The 16,909-nt window shown below is 47.6% G+C and overlaps 1 protein-coding gene across 2 annotated transcripts in view; it reads left to right on the forward strand.

Annotated features, from left to right (window-relative positions):
* The window catches only part of ASPSCR1 (ASPSCR1 tether for SLC2A4, UBX domain containing), a 114,963-nt gene that overhangs the window by 72,338 nt on the left and 25,716 nt on the right, over positions 1-16,909 (forward strand). For both annotated transcript variants that reach the window (XM_075349727.1, XM_075349726.1), the window contains 3 exons: positions 2,421-2,487; positions 2,573-2,635; positions 5,810-5,859. In XM_075349727.1, coding sequence (XP_075205842.1) covers positions 2,421-2,487; positions 2,573-2,635; positions 5,810-5,859 — 180 coding nt within the window. The remainder of the gene's footprint in view (positions 1-2,420; positions 2,488-2,572; positions 2,636-5,809; positions 5,860-16,909) is intronic.

Raw genomic sequence — 16,909 nt, forward strand, 5'->3', positions numbered from 1 at the left:
TAATGACAATGAAGTAGAGGGGCTGTATTAGCCCTGACAGTCCCGAGACCTCAACCCAATCAAATACTAGTAGGTAGAGTTGAAGAAAAAGCTATATACATACCCAAGTGAGTCAACAAGTATGCACCAACATTGGGAATGTGGAGAAGTGACCTGGCATCAGATTTCGGTTGAGGCAAGCTTGAATCTTGAAGCATGTCCAAAAGAATTGAAGCAGTTTTGAAAGCCAAAAGGTTGATTTACAAAATACTAACAAAATAATAAAAATTACATTTTAGATTTTTAAGAGCAAAACTGTAACAATGCAGTGACATGAGAAGAATCTGCATAACTAGTCAAGTGCTAAATAGTGCAAGTCAAATTTATGTATGAGATAGGCAAGATGATTGTTAATAAATGGAAGATAGTTTCATGCTCAAAGCTGTAGGGGATAGTGAGATATGGAGTCTGAAAGTCAAAAGCTCTAAAAACATTGTTACTCTTTTTTGTTCGTCAGTGTAAATATTGGTCCTCCTGTAATCACTGTCATACTGATTCTGCATCACTTCTCTTTAAATTTGATGGCTCTCATCTGAATACTCGCTCTGCTGCGTGTGTAAAGCTGGGTTCACACTAAGCGACAGCGACAACGACGTCGCTGTTATGTCACCATTTTCGGTGACGTAACAGCGACCTTGTAAGTCGCTGTTATGATCGCTGCTTAGCTGTCAAACACAGCAGAAGCAGCGATCATAACGTCGCTGTGCTACATGTGCAGAGAGCAGGGAGCCGCGCTTAGCGCTGGCTCCTTGCTCTCCTAGGTACAGTACACATCGGGTTAATTAACCTGATGTGTGCTGCAGCTACATGTCACAGTGCAGAGAGCAGGGAGCCGCGCGCACTGCTTAGCGCTGGCTCCTTGTTCTCCTTGCTACAATATACATCGGGTTAATTAACCCGATGTGTACTGCAGCCACATGCTGCCAGCGCCAGCTCCTGCTCTGTGCACAAGGGCGGAGGCTGGTAACGAAGGTAAATATCGGGTAACCAGGGAAAGGTTACCCGATGTTTACGCTGGTTACAGCTTACCGCAGCTGCCAGACGCCGGCTCCTGCTCCCTGCTCGCTTCATTTCGGGAGAGCGGGAGAGTGACGACCAAAAAATGAAGCTGGACATTCAGCAACGAGCAACGACCTCACAGCAGGGGCCAGGTCGTTGCTGGATGTCACACACAGCGACAGCGACGGGACGTCGCTGCAACGTCACAGAAAATGGTGACGTAGCAGCGACGTCGTTGTCGCTGTGTGTGACACCAGCTTAAGCCGAGTGTCATGCCACTGTGCTGCAATCCTGTGATCGTAACACAGCTGCTGAGGGGAGGGAGGTACTAATCTCCCTATCTCCTCCATTATCAGCTGATGTGTATATGGCACTGCACTTCTTTGTAATGCAAGTGCAGTGTGACTTGTATGGGTGCGAGTGAAAACGAATCGGATTCCTGCGATTATTTTCTCAGTCCGATAAGTGGCTGAGAAAAAAATCGCACATCCAACAACCAACATCCAGTCCTCAGACAATTCTAAATGAGGATTACATCACTACTTGCTTAGCTTTATCAGGTTACGCTAAGTTGCAACTCAGATCCTGCATATTGCTGTAGTTTATTTATTCTACAAATGAAAGTTAAAGGGATCTAATCATCAGGATTTTCATATATAAAGTAAAACCAGTTCTATACTGGTGCTAGGATGCTGAATGTAACCATACGTTTGTTCAGAGATTGTAGATTTTATTTCAGAAATATGTGCAAGTAAAGTTCCAGCAATGCACTGCTATTTGATTGACAGGTGCAACAGGAATGGAATATGTGCGTCAGTTCTTTCTATCTATTCCCGCCTTTGTCTGTTCACCTGCGCTAGAATTAACATCTATGATGGTGACATGGGGAGGAAGGCCAGGCAGGCAGACAGGAGCAGAAATAGATAGCAAAACCCGACCCACATCTTCCCGCCCCTGTTGCACCTATCAATAGAACATTCAATCTCTGAACAAAATGTATGGTTACATTCAGCATCCTATCTCTAGTGGTACTAACCTTACTTTATACAGTGGAACCTCAGTTTGCGAGTATTTCGCTATATGAGCAAAGCTTGCTGTAAATTTGTAACTCAGTTTACGAGCATGCTTTGCTGTATGAGCAAATACTCACACTTCCGGTTCCGTACTTTCACCGCGCTCTGACCCGCACTTGCAGTCCGCACACACACGCACACACACATATTATGCTCACCTTACCTTCCATTCCATCAACAGCCTCCCGGTTCTCGTAGTTCGCCGCTGCAGGATGTGTATCGGGTAACCATCGTGACGATGGAGGAACTTCAGCTGTCAGCCGCTTCAGGATATCTTTTCTAATAATTGTTACTTGGTTACTTTTACAGGTTGTGCTCCGCATCCTCTTCCCAGACCGATATGTCCTGCAAGGTTTCTTCCGTGTGTCAGAGACAGGTCTGTACCAATATTTCTGTAAATTCCTCTTCTGCCTCTCATTTAAACTATTAAAATGCTGATTGTTATCCACTTTCCTGTGCAGTTGGAGCAGTGCGGGAGTTTGTGGCGAACCATCTTGACGAACCTGAGATCCCATTCTACTTGTGTATGTAAACACCATCATTTGTGATCCGAGTACTAACAATCTGCTCCTGTATGGCTTAGTCAGGGGTGGTGTGGTAATGTGCTATACTGCTAAGCTGGAATCCTTCCACTTTACATGCTACAGTCAGAAAAAACGTGATCCAGTAACTCATCCAAAATATGTAAAACAAATCTTAATTCCATAATGTTAAAAAAAACCATGAATAGGTTAGATGTAGAAATACAAACAGTGCATCCAATGTATAAATGCAAACAGTTGCTGGATCACCTTTTTTTGGATCTTGCTGTGCTGCACCCTTGGACAAGGAGCCTCTTCCATGCACCATCCTGACCCAGGAGCCAAGAGTTTATGGGTGAGCTGACAATCTTTTTTCTTTGCTTGGCTTTACAAGCAACAATACATTATTGTCTGGCATTCACCTTGCTCCAGCATTGTGATAGATGGTGATGACAGGCAGATAGGAGAGTGAAGAAGGTCAACTGTGCCAATGTAGACTGCAAAGAAGGATAGTGTTGAATTGTTATCAGTGACAGTGTTCACAGGGAACAGAATGTGACTCCAAAACATTAAAATATAATAAAAAGACACTAAAAATCCCACAATCTGGTATTCTGGTCTGATAATATATATTTTTTCGTTTTTCTGTTATCCATGTTGTTGCAGACGTGTGAAAATGTAAAATTATTAATAACTAGTTTCTCATATTAAAAAAAATAATATATATATATATACACATATGTATTGTGAGGTAGCGTCGTCGGCTGCGCTGCAGAAGACACGGGATCCAGGCACCAAGGTTCACAGCACACGGTTTATTCCAAAGAAAAAGTTCACAATAGTACATAGGTGCCTTTCCGGCAGAGAACTCAGGGAGATGTGATCACCCCCTCACACCCGGCACCTCTGCCCTTGTTCCTGAATCTATTTATCCCTCCCTTCAGCCTGTAGGGAAAACAGCATTAACCCTATAGTGGATTATCATGGAGTGAGCACAACCGGGGCGAGACATACCGGCCGTCATAGATAACCCCGGTCACAGTCTCACAGTATATATATCCATATGTATGTGTATATATATATATATATATAAATAAATATATATATATATATATATATATATATATATGTGCATATAGAAGACTCAGAAAAAGAGATTTTACGGTGAGTACACAAAAAATATATATACACACACACACATACACACACACACACACACACACACACACACTGTGTTTTCATACCCCATGAAGTTTTCCACATTTATTTACCCTAGACCCACAAACTAAAATGTATTTTATTTTGATTTTAGGTGATACAGTATATACCAACATTAAGTAACAAGTATATTGAAATGTAAACTGAATAATACATATAATTGTGACAGGCATTTACGTTCAGCCTCTGTAATCTTATGCCGCTAAACAAACTGCCGTGTGACCATTTGTCTCCAGAATTCACTTAGTAAATTGAGTCCGCCTATGAGTAACTTATTCTCAGTATAAGTACAGCTGTTCTGTGAAGACATCAGAGGTTTGTTTGAGAACATTAAGGATCAAACTGCATCATGAAAACCAAGGAACTCACCAGACAGGTCAGGGATAAAGTTCTGGAAGAGAGTAAAGCAGGTTGAGGATATAAAAAAAAAATGCCCAGGCTCTAAACATCTCACAGAGCACTGTTCAATCTATTATCCAAAAATGGAAGGCGTATGGCACCTTATCAACCAAGATATGGCAGTCCATCTAAACTTACATCCCAAGCAAGGAAAGCGCTAATTAGAGAAGCAGGCAAGAGGTCCATGTCACTGTGGAGGAGCCTCAGAGATCTACAGCTCAGATTGGAGAATCTGTCTGCAGTACAACTATTAGTCATATAATCCACAAATCTGGCCTTTATGGAAGAGTGATTAGAAAAAAGCCATCTAAGGGACAGAGCTAGTATGAAGGAGAATGTGCTTTAATCTAATGTGATCTAATCAGGTGAACCCTTTTGGGCTATATGCAAAACGCTATATGTGGCAGTAAACTAACACTGCACATCACCCTGAAAACACCAACGTCAGACATGGTGGTGGCAGTATCATGCTGTGGAGATGCTTTTCTTCTGCAAGGGGACAGGGAAGCTGGTCAAATTTGATGGAAAGAATGATGGTGCTAAATACAGGGCAATCATGGAGGACAACCTGATAGAGGCTGCAAAAGACTTGAGACTACGATGTTGGTTCACCTTCCAGCAGGACAACAGCCCTAAACATATCGCCAGTGCTACAATGGAACGGTTTAGATCAAAGCATATTCATGTGCTTGAATGTCCCAGTCACAGTTCAGACCTAAATCCCATTGAGAATCTGAGACAAGACTTGAAAATTGCTGATCACAGATGCCTCCATCCAATCTCACTGAGCTAGAGCTGTTTTGCTAAGAAGAATGGGCAAAAATTTCAGTCTCTAGATGCACAAAGCTGGTAGAAACATACTGCAAAAGACTTGCAGCAGTAATTGCAGCAAAAGGTGATCCTACAATGTTTTGACTCAGGGGGGCTGAGTACATATGCCTGTCACAATTTTCAAATTTAGATTTCTTAAATATTTCGAAAAATATGTATCATTTCTTGAAAATCTCAATAAAATGAATTTAAGTTTGTAAATGTAATGTGAAAGATATGTAAAAGTTCACAGATATAAATACTTTGTCAAAGCACTGTATAGTAGCAATTTTGATGTCCAGATTGTATTTTACCATTTTTTTTATTAAGTAAAGCCTGTGCAGTGATCATCTGGTCGTTGTGAGCACTGTAGCAGGAAAAATGCATTTTATCCTTTCACTCATATCAATGGCCAATGACGTAAAACATAACCTGCTTTAGTGCAGCAGACTGACGCGGTTGTAGGTATATAGACTGTAGTCATCAATGGAAAATAAATAACGGATATACTTTCCTGTGGCAGTAGAGAGAAGTGCAGGAATAAACTCTTTCCTAATAAAAGTACAGTCGGTGTTTTAAGCCACAGCAGCATGCATTCTCTACACCCCCTAGCTACCGAGAATTTCATGGTCTCTTTTGCAGTACCCTACAATGGTTGCAGGTAGCTATAGACTAAAGATCGCCCATCACATCTTGCTTTTACAGCTGTATCATTGTAATAATGTAACCTTATTTCTGTCTTCCTTGTAGTTATTACTCCTCCAAGAACTGAATTGGATGACTCCCTTACCCTTTTCCAGGTAAGTGACATTTCAGGTATTACTGTCTCTGTACCACATGGCAAAAAATCTTCAGCCATCGACCCAGGTAATTAAACCAGAGAGCTATTCTGTCACTTTCACATCACATCATTGCAGCATGATATCTACATGTTTAATTGTAAAACTGTGTATGTTTGGAAATGCCATAATGATCTTTAAAGGGAACCAATCACTAGGATTTTCGTATATAAGCTAAAATCAGCCTGATAGTGCCAGTATAGCACTGGCTTTAGCTTAAATCCTAGTGATTGGTTCACTTTTAAGACTTTTAGAGCATCTTTGGGTTTGGGAGATGAAAACAAATGATTAGAAAGTGTAAAGGTGTATAGTATGGGAAGGGGACTGTCCGAAGACTAAAACACCAGTATGCATGTCATTCCGACAGTCAATGACCAGTGGCATGCCAAAAGCTGTTAAGGGGTGTCTGAGATCCTGCAGACTTTGTCCAGAGGGAATAAGTTGAATAAAATAAGAAGAGGATCTATACTCTGCGGATTAATCACCTGCCAATCCAATTCCCAGTCAGTCTTTGATTACTTTCCAGCAGCGATGACATTCTATTTGCCCAAATGACTTTTAAATCCAATCACTGGCCTCAGCTCTGTCAGACATGAAACCAATGAGGCCAGTGATTGGCTGCAGTGGTCACGTGAGTAGATGATATTTTAGTGCTGCAGTTAGGTAAACGGCGACCATTGGGGAACATCAGATCAGCAACCTTTTTAAGAGGTAATTATAGTTTTGGTTTTTTTTTCTTATTTAATAACTTTCCATCCCTCTGGACACATTATGAGGATTTCAGAAACCTCTTTAATAACTAAGTAAATAAATAGCTGCTAACATGAAGAGAACATATTGTGAAGACTGAATAGGTAATAGCTAGTAGCAAAGCGTACGGTATATTATCATCCACTGTAATCCGCTTGATTTCTAGGATGTCTTTATACCAGCATTATATACTGAGCTGGATGCAAGGTCTTCCCTGTGCATCCTATACCTGTCAGGCCATTCTATATATGATTAGTTTGCTGTGTGGGTCTCTCCATCCTCCTCTACAGTAGTAACCTGAGACCCCTGCTTGTGTGTTCAGCCTGGAGTGGGTTCCTGGGAGGAGAGGGGGTTCTGAGCTCTTGGCAGCTTGTGAAGGGGTCTTTCTTCTCTGTAACGTTCCGGCAGCGGAGCCTCTCCTGCCTCAGACTTTCATCTTGCTGGCAGCCCTGTTATTCTTGGCTGGCTTTCCATGACTGCTGTTCCTAATAGAGGCGCTTCCACTGAACCTTAAACTACTCAATAAAAGTGTCACCGGTGGAGGGAGGTCCTTCCCCAGGGCTCAGAGGGCAATAAGACACATCCTGTCGTGATGGAGATTGTGTATGTTGCTGGAAGAGGGTACTTACATCTGAAGGACGACTGCTCATGTGTGATTTCAGTCCCACTGGTGCTGGGTGTTTTTTTTTTTATTTTTGCATGTGGAAAAATTATCAGCCTTTTAAACCTATTCTGATCAAAAGGAAGAAAGTTGTGTAGTTTTCCTTCACTATAAAGGCCCAGTCACACACAAAGACTTATCAGCGATCCCGAAAACGATGCCACCTGAAAGGGATCGCTGGGAGGTCGCAGGTGAGATGTCACACAGTCAGACCTTACCAACGATGCAGGAACGATACAGGTCGTAGTAGCGACCTGTATAACGATCTCGGCAGTCACTGTGACCCTATCACACAGTGTCAAACACAGCGATGTGTCCTGCCCAGCAGGACATCGCCTTTGAAGAAAATGGCCTGGACCATTCTGCAACGACTAGAGATCTCACAGCAGGGGCCTGATCGCTGGTAGGTATCACACATAACAAGATCGCTAACGGGATCGCTACTGCGTCACAAAAACCGTGACTCAACAGCGATATGTTATGTGTGACGGTACCAGTCGCTAAGCGAAACCCTAAGGTGATACATTTTATTGCATTATATAGATGGTAACTGATTCATTCATATGCCCTAGAAAGGGCAATCATAGTAGGATCTGCCAAGCCTGAAGATGATTGTGACAAACAGAAGATATTATATATTACTCATATACACTGAAGCATCCCCTCTTTTCATCAGTTAGCAGGTCATTATGCCCTACTGCATGGAGGCTATTAAGCTTTAAAAGGGAACCTGGCACCGGGTTTTTCTTTGTCGCTCCATTGGGAGACCCAGACAATTGGGTGTATAGCTATGCCTCCGGAGGCCACACAAAGTATTACACTAAAAGTGTAAAGCCCCTCCCCTTCTGCCTATACACCCCCCGTGCTCACGGGCTCCTCAGTTTTTATGCTTTGTGCGAAGGAGGCAGACATCCACGCATAGCTCCACAGCTTGGTCAGCAGCAGCTGCTGACTAGGTCGGATGGAAGAAAAGAGGGCCCATAATAGGGCCCCCAGCATGCTCCCTTCTCACCCCACTTTGTCGGCGGTGTTGTTAAGGTTGAGGTGCCCATTGCGGGTACACAGGCAGGAGCCACATGCTGTTTTCCTTCCCCATCCCTTAATGGGCTCTGGGTGAAGTGGGACCCGGATCGGTCTCCAGGCACTGGGACCGTGCTCCCTCCGCAGCCCCTGGGAATCTGCAGGATAGGAGCTGGATATCGTCAGGGACAAGGCCCTGCTACTATGAGGTACTCTGTGTCCCCGTGGGGACCGCGCATGGAGCGCTGGTCCCATACACATTACAGCACTGCTGGGTGTGTTAGTGCGCCGGGCATGGAGCGCTTGTGCCAGACACTTTCCAGCTCTGCTGGGTGTGTTAGTGCGCCGGACATGGAGCGTTTGTGCCAGACACTTTCCAGCTCTGCTGGGTGTGTTAGTGCGCCGGACATGGAGTGCTTGTGCCAGACACTTTCCAGCTCTGCTGGGTGTGTTAGTGCGCCGGACATGGAGCATTAGTGCCAGACACTTTCCAGCACTGCTGGAGGTGTTCGTGCGCCGGGGGACTACCGCGCGGCCGCGCTTATTGCCGGCCGCGCTTATAACTTTAGTCCCCGGCTTCTGCGGCCTAGTGTCATTCTTTCCCGCCCACAGGCCTGCCAGTCAGGGGAGGGGCGGGACGCTGCACGGATCGTCAGCGGAGGGCTGGAGCATACATTAGTATCCTCCTCCCTCCTCACTCAGTACAGTGGGGCACTGGATTCCCGCACTTTTCTTGGGCACGCCCACGGTCTCCTCCTCCCCACAGAACGCCGGCAGCCATTCCTGTCAGCGATTCAGACGCTGGAGAGGAGAGGCAACACAGGGAGACCCAGGCAGGGAATCTGGTGACCACACAACCGCTCTGAGCGGTCGGTAAGCAGCACCTGTGGTGCTGGCCCCACTGAGTACCGAAGTGTATATATATATATATAGGCTTATAGGCTATACATTGCACTGTACGGTCGCTCTGTTGATTTTTGGCTATATACCCTCCTGGTTGTTCTCAGAGGAGACAACATGTCATCTGCAAAAAGCAAGGGTGCCAAAGCACAGGCGTACTTTGCAACCTGTACCTCATGTACAGCTGTACTACCGGCAGGGTCCACTGACCCTCATTGTGTGCAATGCTCGGCCCCTGTGGCACTTACTCAGCCGGAGCCTCTGCTACAGGTGGCCCAGGTGGATCCACCTGCTACCACTGTCCAAGTGACAGGGACGGAGTTTGCAGCCTTTGCTGACAAACTGTCTGAGACTATGGATAAATGGTCTGCTAAAATACTGGAAGCTTTGCAGTCCAGACCGGTGATTCAGGCCCCGGGCTCTATCCAATCCTTGACCCCTGGTCCCCCTCAATTGGAACAGCAATGGGCCCCGGGGGTAACCCACAGGTCCCAGGGTAAGGTCTCTGACACGGACCGCAGTCCCAGGCCGCCCAAGCGGGGTCGCTGGGAAATTCCCTCCACTTCATCACACTGTTCAGGGTCCCAGCAGGGGGACTCTCTGGAGGATGAAGCGGAGGTATCAGATCAGGATTCTGATACTGAAGCCGCTCTCAACCTAGATACACCTGAAGGTGACGCAGTAGTGAATGACCTTATAGCGACCATGAATCAGGTGTTGGATATTTCTCCCCCAGCTCCTCCAATTGAGGAGTCTGCTTCTCAGGAGAAATTCCGTTTCAGGTTTCCAAAGCAAACATTAAATATGTTTCTGGATCACTCTGACTTCAGAGAGGCAATCCAGAAAAACCGAGACTGTCCAGACAAGCGTTTTTCCAAGCGCCTTAAGGACACACGTTATCCCTTCCCCCCCGAGGTTGTCAAGGGCTGGACTCAGTGTCCTAAGGTGGATCCTCCAATCTCCAGACTGGCGGCTAGATCCATAGTTGCAGTGGAAGACGGGGCTTCACTTAAAGATGCCACTGACAGACAGATGGAACTATGGTTAAAATCCATCTATGAAGCTATAGGCGCGTCTTTTGCTCCAGCATTCGCTGCCGTATGGGCACTCCAAGCTATCTCAGCTTGTCAGGCGCAGATTCATGCGGTAACACGTACATCTGCCCCACAAGTGGTGTCCTTAACCAATCAGGCGTCGGCGTTTGCGTCCTACGCCATTAATGCTATCCTGGACTCTGCGAGCCGTACGGCGGTGGCATCCGCCAACTCGGTGGTACTCCGCAGGGCCATGTGGCTACGTGAATGGAAGGCAGACTCTGCTTCCAAAAAGTTCTTAACCGGTTTGCCATTGGCTGGCGACCGCTTGTTTGGTGAGCGATTGGATGAAATCATTAAACAATCCAAGGGAAAGGATTCATCCTTACCCCAGTCCAAACCAAACAGACCTCAACCACGGAAGGTACAATCGAGGTTTCGGTCCTTTCGGACCGCGGGCAGATCTCAATTTTCCTCGTCCAAAAGGCCTCAGAAAGATCAGAGGAACTCAGATGCATGGCGGTCTAAGTCACGTCCTAAAAAGACCGCCGGAGGCACCGCTCCCAAAGCGGCCTCCTCATGACTTTCGGCCTCTTCAAACCGCATCCTCGGTCGGTGGCAGGCTCTCCCGCTTTTGCGACGCCTGGCTGCCACAAGTAAAAGACCGATGGGTGAGAGACATTCTATCTCACGGTTACAGGATAGAGTTCAACTCTCGTCCTCCGACTCGTTTCTTCAGAACATCTCCACCCCCCGACAGAGCCGAGGCTCTTATGCAGGCGGTGGGCACCCTGAAGGCGGAAGGAGTGGTGATCCCGGTTCCTCTTCAGCAACGGGGTCACGGTTTTTACTCCAACTTGTTCGTGGTGCCAAAAAAGGACGGATCCTTCCGTCCCGTTCTGGACCTAAAGCTGCTCAACAAGCATGTGAAAACCAGGCGGTTCCGGATGGAATCGCTTCGCTCCGTCATCGCCTCCATGTCCCAAGGAGATTTCCTGGCATCAATAGACATCAAAGATGCTTATCTCCACGTACCGATTGCGCCAGAGCATCAGCGCTTCCTGCGCTTCGCCATAGGGGACGAACACCTTCAGTTCGTGGCACTACCTTTTGGCCTGGCAACAGCCCCACGGGTCTTCACCAAGGTCATGGCAACAGTGGTGGCAATCCTACACTCTCAGGGACACTCGGTGATCCCTTACTTAGACGATCTACTTGTCAAGGCACCCTCTCAAGGGGCATGCCAACACAGCCTGAACATTGCTCTGGAAACTCTCCAGAGTTTCGGGTGGATCATCAATTTTCCAAAGTCAAATCTGACACCGGCCCAATCACTGAAGGTCCCGACGTTCATGGCACGGTCTCAAGATCACAGAGCTCTGGCGGCAGACGCCTTAGTTCAGGATTGGTCGCAGTTTCAACTCCCTTATGTGTTTCCTCCTCTGGCACTGTTGCCCAGAGTGTTACGCAAGATCAGGCCCGACTGCCGTCGCGCCATCCTCGTCGCGCCAGACTGGCCGAGGAGGTCGTGGTACCCGGATCTGTGGCATCTCACGGTCGGCCAACCGTGGGCACTCCCAGACCGACCAGACTTGCTGTCTCAAGGGCCGTTTTTCCATCTGAATTCTGCGGCCCTGAACCTGACTGTGTGGCCATTGAGTCCTGGATCCTAGCGTCTTCAGGATTATCTCAAGAGGTTATTGCCACCATGAGACAGGCTAGGAAACCAACGTCCGCCAAGATCTACCACAGGACGTGGAAAATTTTCCTGTCGTGGTGCTCTGCTCAGGGCGTTTCTCCCTGGCCGTTTACCTTGCCCACTTTTCTGTCCTTTCTTCAATCCGGATTGGAAAAGGGTTTGTCACTAGGCTCCCTTACGGGACAAGTCTCTGCGCTCTCTGTCTTTTTTCAGAAGCGCCTAGCCAGACTTCCACAGGTACGCACGTTCCTGCAGGGGGTTTGTCACATCGTACCTCCTTACAGGCGTCCGTTAGAACCCTGGGATCTGAACAGGGTGCTGATGGTTCTTCAGAAACCACCGTTCGAGCCAATGAGGGATATCTCTCTCTCACGCCTTTCACAGAAGGTGGTCTTCCTAGTGGCAGTCACATCACTTCGGAGAGTGTCTGAGCTAGCAGCGCTGTCATGCAAAGCCCCCTTCCTGGTGTTTCACCAGGACAAGGTGGTTCTGCGTCCGGTTCCGGAATTTCTCCCTAAGGTGGTATCCCCCTTTCATCTCAATCAGGATATCTCCTTCCCCTCTTTTTGTCCTCATCCAGTTCACCAATGTGAAAAGGATTTGCACTTGTTAGATCTGGTGAGAGCACTCAGATTCTACATTTCTCGTACGGCGCCCCTGCGCCGCTCGGATGCACTCTTTGTCCTTGTCGCTGGCCAGCGTAAAGGGACACAAGCTTCCAAATCAACCCTGGCTCGATGGATCAAGGAACCAATTCTCGAGGCTTATCGTTCCTCCGGGCTTCCGGTTCCCTCAGGGCTGAAGGCCCATTCTACCAGGGCCGTGGGAGCGTCCTGGGCTTTGCGGCACCAGGCTACGGCTCAGCAGGTGTGTCAGGCGGCTACCTGGTCGAGCCTGCACACTTTCACGAAACACTATCAGGTGCATACCTATGCTTCGGCAGATGCCAGCCTAGGTAGGCAAGTCCTTCAGGCGGCGGTTGCCCACCTGTAGGACGGAGCCGGTTGCGGCTCTATTATGAGGTATTATTTACCCACCCAGGGACTGCTTTTGGACGTCCCAATTGTCTGGGTCTCCCAATGGAGCGACAAAGAAGAAGGGAATTTTGTTTACTTACCGTAAATTCCTTTTCTTCTAGCTCCAATTGGGAGACCCAGCACCCGCCCCTGTTTTTTGTGTACACATGTTGTTCATGTTGAATGGTTTCAGTTCTCCGATATTCCTTCGGATTGAATTTACTTTAAACCAATTATAATTTTTTCCTCCTTCTTGCTTTTGCACCAAAACTGAGGAGCCCGTGAGCACGGGGGGTGTATAGGCAGAAGGGGAGGGGCTTTACACTTTTAGTGTAATACTTTGTGTGGCCTCCGGAGGCATAGCCTATACACCCAATTGTCTGGGTCTCCCAATTGGAGCTAGAAGAAAAGGAATTTACGGTAAGTAAACAAAATTCCCTTCTTGATATGTAATCTGAGAGCAGCATGAAGTGGGGCAGAGACCATTATTCCAGCGACGTGTCACTTACTGAGATGTTTGCTGTCATTTTGATAAAATCATTGTTTTCTCTGCTGTAGATGTAGCAATGCTCAGAATCCTGAGCTTTTTATAACCCTGCCCACACCACAGATTGGCATCTTTCTGTGTACACTGTGCATAGGCACCAATCTGCTAAATAGTGGTGAGGGTGGGGTTGCACAGAGAAGGAGGACTACATGTAACAAGACAACTAGTCTTGTATTGATAATCTCCTGCTGATAAAAAAAACCCCTGATGTTATTGAGACAACAGCACAAAGTTTAGTAATGATCCATGGCTGGAATTAGGGTTCATGCCCCTAAACTATGCTGCTCTCAGATTACATAGCAAAAACCAGCTGACCGATTCCCTTTAAACATAGGTGAATCCTTGGTAGTAATCATAAGATTGCAGAAAGAAATGTATTACCTATTTAAAAGGGTTTGCTCGCAAATCCAGTTTCATGCAGCAAATTTGCTTACAGCAGCTTACTGCAGAAGTGGCCATGACTATAGACCCACCATTGTCCTGCACCATTATCCTAATGTCTCCACTATTAATTAGAAAACAGTGTAATTCCTAATATACAAGAGTAGGTTTACCAGAGTTGGGGCTAAGGCTTAGAATGGTTTCAGGCAGTGGTAATGCTGCATTTTAGCGTCTATTTTCATGCCGTAATTGTGGTCTCATGGGAATGAGGCTAAGCCTATGTGCGCACGTTGCGTAATTGCATGCAGTTACGCTGCGATCTGCACCGCAGTGTAACTGCATGCGTCCTGCGTCCCCAGCATAATCTATGAAGATTATGCAGGAGACGTGCGCACGTGGCGTATTAGAGAGCAGCGCTTCGGCTGCTGCCCGAAGCGCGCGTTCTAAGAAGTGACATGTCACTTCTTTCCTGCACTTTGTCTGCATCCCCCGCCCTGTCTATGGGAGGGGCTGCACTCAGAGCGCATGGAATCGGCTTTTTTTTCTTTCATTACGGACTGTTTCTGCAGCGATTTGAAGCGCACGTGTGCTGTTCAAATCGCTGCAGAAATTTTTGCAGGAACAGTACGCAACGTGCGCACATAGCCTTAAGCGGGCTTTACACGCTGCGATATTGGTACCGATATCGCTAGCGTGGGTACCCGCCCCCATCTGTTGTGCGACACGGGCAAATCGCTGCCCGTGCCGCACAACATCGCCCAGACCCGTCACACTACTTACTTGTCCGGCGACGTCGCTGTGACCGGCGAACCCCCTCCTTTCTAAGGGGGCGGTTTGTTCAGCGTCACAGCGACGTCACAGCTGCATCACTGAACCGCCGCCCAATAGAAGCGGAGGGGCGGAGATGAGCGGGACGTAACATCCCGCCCACCTACTTCCTTCCGCATAGTGGGCGGGAGCCAGGTAAGGAGTGGTTCCTCATTCCTGCGGTGTCACACGGAGCGATGTGTGCTGCCGCAGGAACGAGGAACAACTTTGTTACTGCTGCAGTAAGGATTTTTGAGAATGGACCCCCATGTGACCGATGAGCGATTTTGCACGTTTTTGCGACGATGCAAAATCGCTCATAGGTGTCACATGCAACGGCATCGCTAATGCAGCCGGATGTGCGTCACCAATTTCGTGACCCCAACGATTTCGCATTAGCGATGTCGTAGCGTGTAAAGCCCTCTTTAGTCACCAAACATCCCTGACACTGCTTACTAATGGGCTTTTCAGCATAGCAAGACGTAGTATATAACTTGGTCTTGGACATACTCTAACTTAATGCACCTGTAGAAAATCTATGGGTACAGTCACACTGGACGTTTCTGCTTCATGTTCGCCTGTAGAAAATCTATGGGTACATTCACACTGGACGTTTGTGCTTCATGTTCACCTGTAGAAAATCTATGGGTACATTCACACTGGACGTTTGTGCTTCATGTTCGCCTGTAGAAAATCTATGGGTACAATCACACTGGACGTTTGTGCTTCATGTTCACCTGTAGCAAATCTATGGGTACATTCACACTGGATGTTTGTGCTTCATGTTCACCTGTAGAAAATCTATGGGTACATTCACACTGGACGTTTGTGCTTCATGTTGCAAAGTGCAGTAGATGTCCAATCTGCAGTGCCAATAAATATATGCTGTACATCAGGGGTCTCAAACACGCGGCCCGCGGGCCGCATGCGGCCCCTGAGGCTGTTTGTTGCGGCCCGCAGACCCCGTGACAATTGCGGCTCTATGCTGAGGGTCGGCGCCGGCAGGAACTTGAATTTGAATCCATCTGCGGTGCCGCGCAAGGAGCTGTCAGTTCTATCCCAGTTGCTGCTGCTGTCTGCCAATCAGATGCAAGGAGGTGACGTCATACAGCGACGTCACTTCCTTGCATCTGATTGGCAGACAGCAGCCATTGGTCCAGACACAGCTCCTCTGCGCTACACCGCAAATGGATTCAAATGCAGTGAAGTTTCTGCCGGCGCCGACCCTCAGCACAGAGCCGCGATCATCACGGGCCGCGACAAGCAGGTAAGGTACGTGCTCAAGATCAGGACCCGCTGCGTGCTGGACACAGCGCGTCCTGATCAGCGGGGCCGCAAGTCTGCTCCTTAGGAGACCGCAGCTGCCCGTGCCTGCGATCAGGGGTTCGGGCCGCTGCGGTCTCCTCGCTGTGCTCTGCCTAGGGAGGACGCTTCAGACGCCGCAGCATAAATTCACATGCTGCGGCCTCTGGAAGCCACACCGCAGTTCCGTTTTCACTGCGGGCCGTACACGCACAGTGGGCATGGGGTTTTTAGACATTCCATGCCCACTGTGCTTGTACCATACATAGCAGGGTTTTGGACGCAGCTGAAGCATGCTGCATCCAAAACTCTGCAAGTACTGATCGTGGGCACACAGGGAACGGAGGAAAGGTGAGGAGATTTTTTTTTTTTTGTTTGCGTATTACTAAAGGATGGGCAGAATACTACAAGGGTGGGCAGAATACTACAGGGATGGCCACAATACTACAGGGATGGCCACAATACTACAGGGATGGCCACAATACTACAGGGATGGCCACAATACTACAGGGATGGCCACAATACTACAGGGATGGCCACAATACTACAGGGATGGGCTGAATACTACAGGGATGGGCAGAATACTACAGGGATGGGCAGAATACTACAGGGATGGCCACAGTACTACAGGGATGGGCTGAATACTACAGGGATGGGCAGAATACTACAGGGATGGGCTGAATACTACAGGGATGGGCTGAATACTACAGGGATGGGCAGAATACTACAGGGATGGCCACAATACTACAGGGATGGCCACAATACTACAGGGATGGCCACAATACTACAGGGATGGCCACAATACTACAGGGATGGGCTGAATACTACAGGGATGGGCTGAATACTACAGGGATGAGCAGAATACTACAGGGATGGGCAGAATACTACAGGGAT

The sequence above is a fragment of the Anomaloglossus baeobatrachus genome, chromosome 5 (assembly GCF_048569485.1).
Source record: "Anomaloglossus baeobatrachus isolate aAnoBae1 chromosome 5, aAnoBae1.hap1, whole genome shotgun sequence".
In the NCBI taxonomy this organism is placed as follows: Eukaryota; Metazoa; Chordata; class Amphibia; order Anura; family Aromobatidae; genus Anomaloglossus; species Anomaloglossus baeobatrachus.